At 62.7% G+C, this 1,916-nt stretch overlaps 1 protein-coding gene across 1 annotated transcript; it reads left to right on the top strand.

The window, feature by feature from the left end:
- Positions 1 to 430: 430 nt before the first annotated feature.
- Positions 431 to 1,168, top strand: EXOSC4 (exosome component 4). The gene is made up of 2 exons (XM_015571398.1): positions 431 to 661; positions 765 to 1,168. The coding sequence occupies exons 1-2, from the start codon at positions 578 to 580 to the stop codon at positions 1,122 to 1,124; spliced, it is 444 nt and encodes a 147-aa protein (XP_015426884.1). The 5' UTR covers positions 431 to 577; the 3' UTR covers positions 1,125 to 1,168.
- The last annotated feature ends 748 nt before the right edge of the window (positions 1,169 to 1,916 follow it).

Below are 1,916 nucleotides of genomic sequence, written 5' to 3'. Positions count from 1 at the left end.
CTTTGCAGAGCAGAAAGGCTGCTGGTCGGGGAGAAGGAGAACAATTCCAAATGAGATTGAGGCGTCTCGAGGGAGGCACGACCTCGGGGCTTGGCAGACCAGGGAAAAGATTTCGGATTTTACCTGATGGGGAGCCTTTGGGAGCGTGTGGCTGTACAGAGGAGACGGAATCGGACTTGGCATTTGTCAACAGACTGGCTCTGGCTACAAGTGAAAAATGGGTTGGGAGGGGATGAGGCGAGGACGGGAACAGGGAGGCTTGTTAAGACCCAGAGGGAGGGAATGGTGGCTTAGAGATGGTTCACGTGGCCTCTGTTTTTGAGGTCAAGTAGTTGCGCTCGTTGGGACGTTGGAGGGAGATGCGGGGGAGGCCGAGGTTTGGGACCTGAGCCGGAAGAAGGCGTAGTGTGAGCTGGGAGGCGCGGGCCTGGCTCATGAGTCCTTTCCCACTCAGATCCGGGGCTCCCGGTCCCGAGCCCTCCCAGACAGGGCCCTGGTCAACTGTCAGTACAGCTCTGCCACCTTCAGCACCGGCGAGCGCAAGCGGCGGCCGCATGGGGACCGGAAGTCCTGCGAGATGGGGCTGCAGTTGCGTCAGACCTTCGAGGCAGCTATCCTTACGCAGCTGCACCCACGCTCCCAGATTGACATCTATGTGCAGGTGAGCAGGCAGCCGCCCTCCACCCGGGCAGAGGAGGGAGATGGAGGACGTGAGGGCGGGCAGCCTCATGGACTTCAGCCGCTGTGGATGGGGCTCCCCGCAGGTGCTGCAGGCAGACGGTGGGACCTACGCCGCTTGTGTGAATGCAGCCACGCTGGCCGTGCTGGATGCGGGGATACCAATGCGGGACTTTGTGTGTGCCTGCTCAGCGGGCTTTGTGGACGGCACAGCCCTGGCGGACCTCAGCCACGTAGAGGAAGCAGCTGGCGGCCCCCAGCTGGCCCTGGCCCTGCTGCCAGCCTCGGGCCAGATCGCGCTGCTTGAGATGGATGCCAGGCTGCATGAGGACCACCTGGAGCGGGTGCTGGAGGCCGCTGCCCGGGCTGCCCGAGATGTGCACACCCTGTTGGACCGAGTGGTCCGGCAGCATGTACACGAGGCCTCTATCTTGTTGGGGGACTGAGCGTCCTGCCAGCTGTGCCCAGAATAAAATCCACACACCATACTCTGATCCCCACGGGAGTTCATTCTCAGAGCGCGGCCTGTGCCGGCTCGTGGAGGTGACTAGGGGCCTCCCCCCACATGAACTACGTCTCTCTCGCAGCCTCAGAATTCAGATCCTGAAGAAGGTGGGGGGAGCGTGTCCCTGGGTGGAGAGAGCAGCTAATGCCCAGAAGGGGTCAAGGCAGCCAGGGAGCCGTTAGACCGTGGAGTCTCTTCCTCAGCCCAGCCGTGCAGGGCCCCGGCACACGGGCTGAGGGAGACTCCACTGGCTGTGGGTGCTCACCATGGGGGTGTGGGGGCGTGTCCCACATCCTAGGGTCTATGCCGGCACTAAATGGCCCCCTTCCCCCTAAGAACTCTTTGGGGCCTGTCCTACTGACCTTGGGCTCCAAAAGTACAGCAGACAAATGTTCTCACCTGGAGTGGCCTCCTCAGCTCTGACCGCCCTCAGTGGGACACACACTACCCGCTCCCTCCACCTGCTCTCAGCCCTGCCTGCGCCCTGCAGGCCACACACGGAGACTGCTTCTCCCCTAAAATCCCAGGCACCTCCCGACCTGGAGACCCCCAGCTCCCTGAAGCCCGTCTTGGTGAGGAGTGCCATCAGCCCCTTCCTGTGGCCTCCTGACCCCATGACCTCCGTGCTGGGCTCACGGGTGATTCCATTAGGCACCCATCGCCATGTCTGCGGGCCGACAGCACAGGAACGAGTCCGCCCAAGCCTCGGCCTCCGTCCCCAGAAGTCCCCTTC

Source organism: Myotis davidii, unplaced genomic scaffold (assembly GCF_000327345.1).
Source record: "Myotis davidii unplaced genomic scaffold, ASM32734v1 scaffold1509, whole genome shotgun sequence".
NCBI classification, from domain to species: domain Eukaryota; kingdom Metazoa; phylum Chordata; class Mammalia; order Chiroptera; family Vespertilionidae; genus Myotis; species Myotis davidii.
The sequence above is the reverse complement of the archived record's forward strand: the minus strand, read 5'-3'. Positions and strand labels throughout refer to the sequence as shown.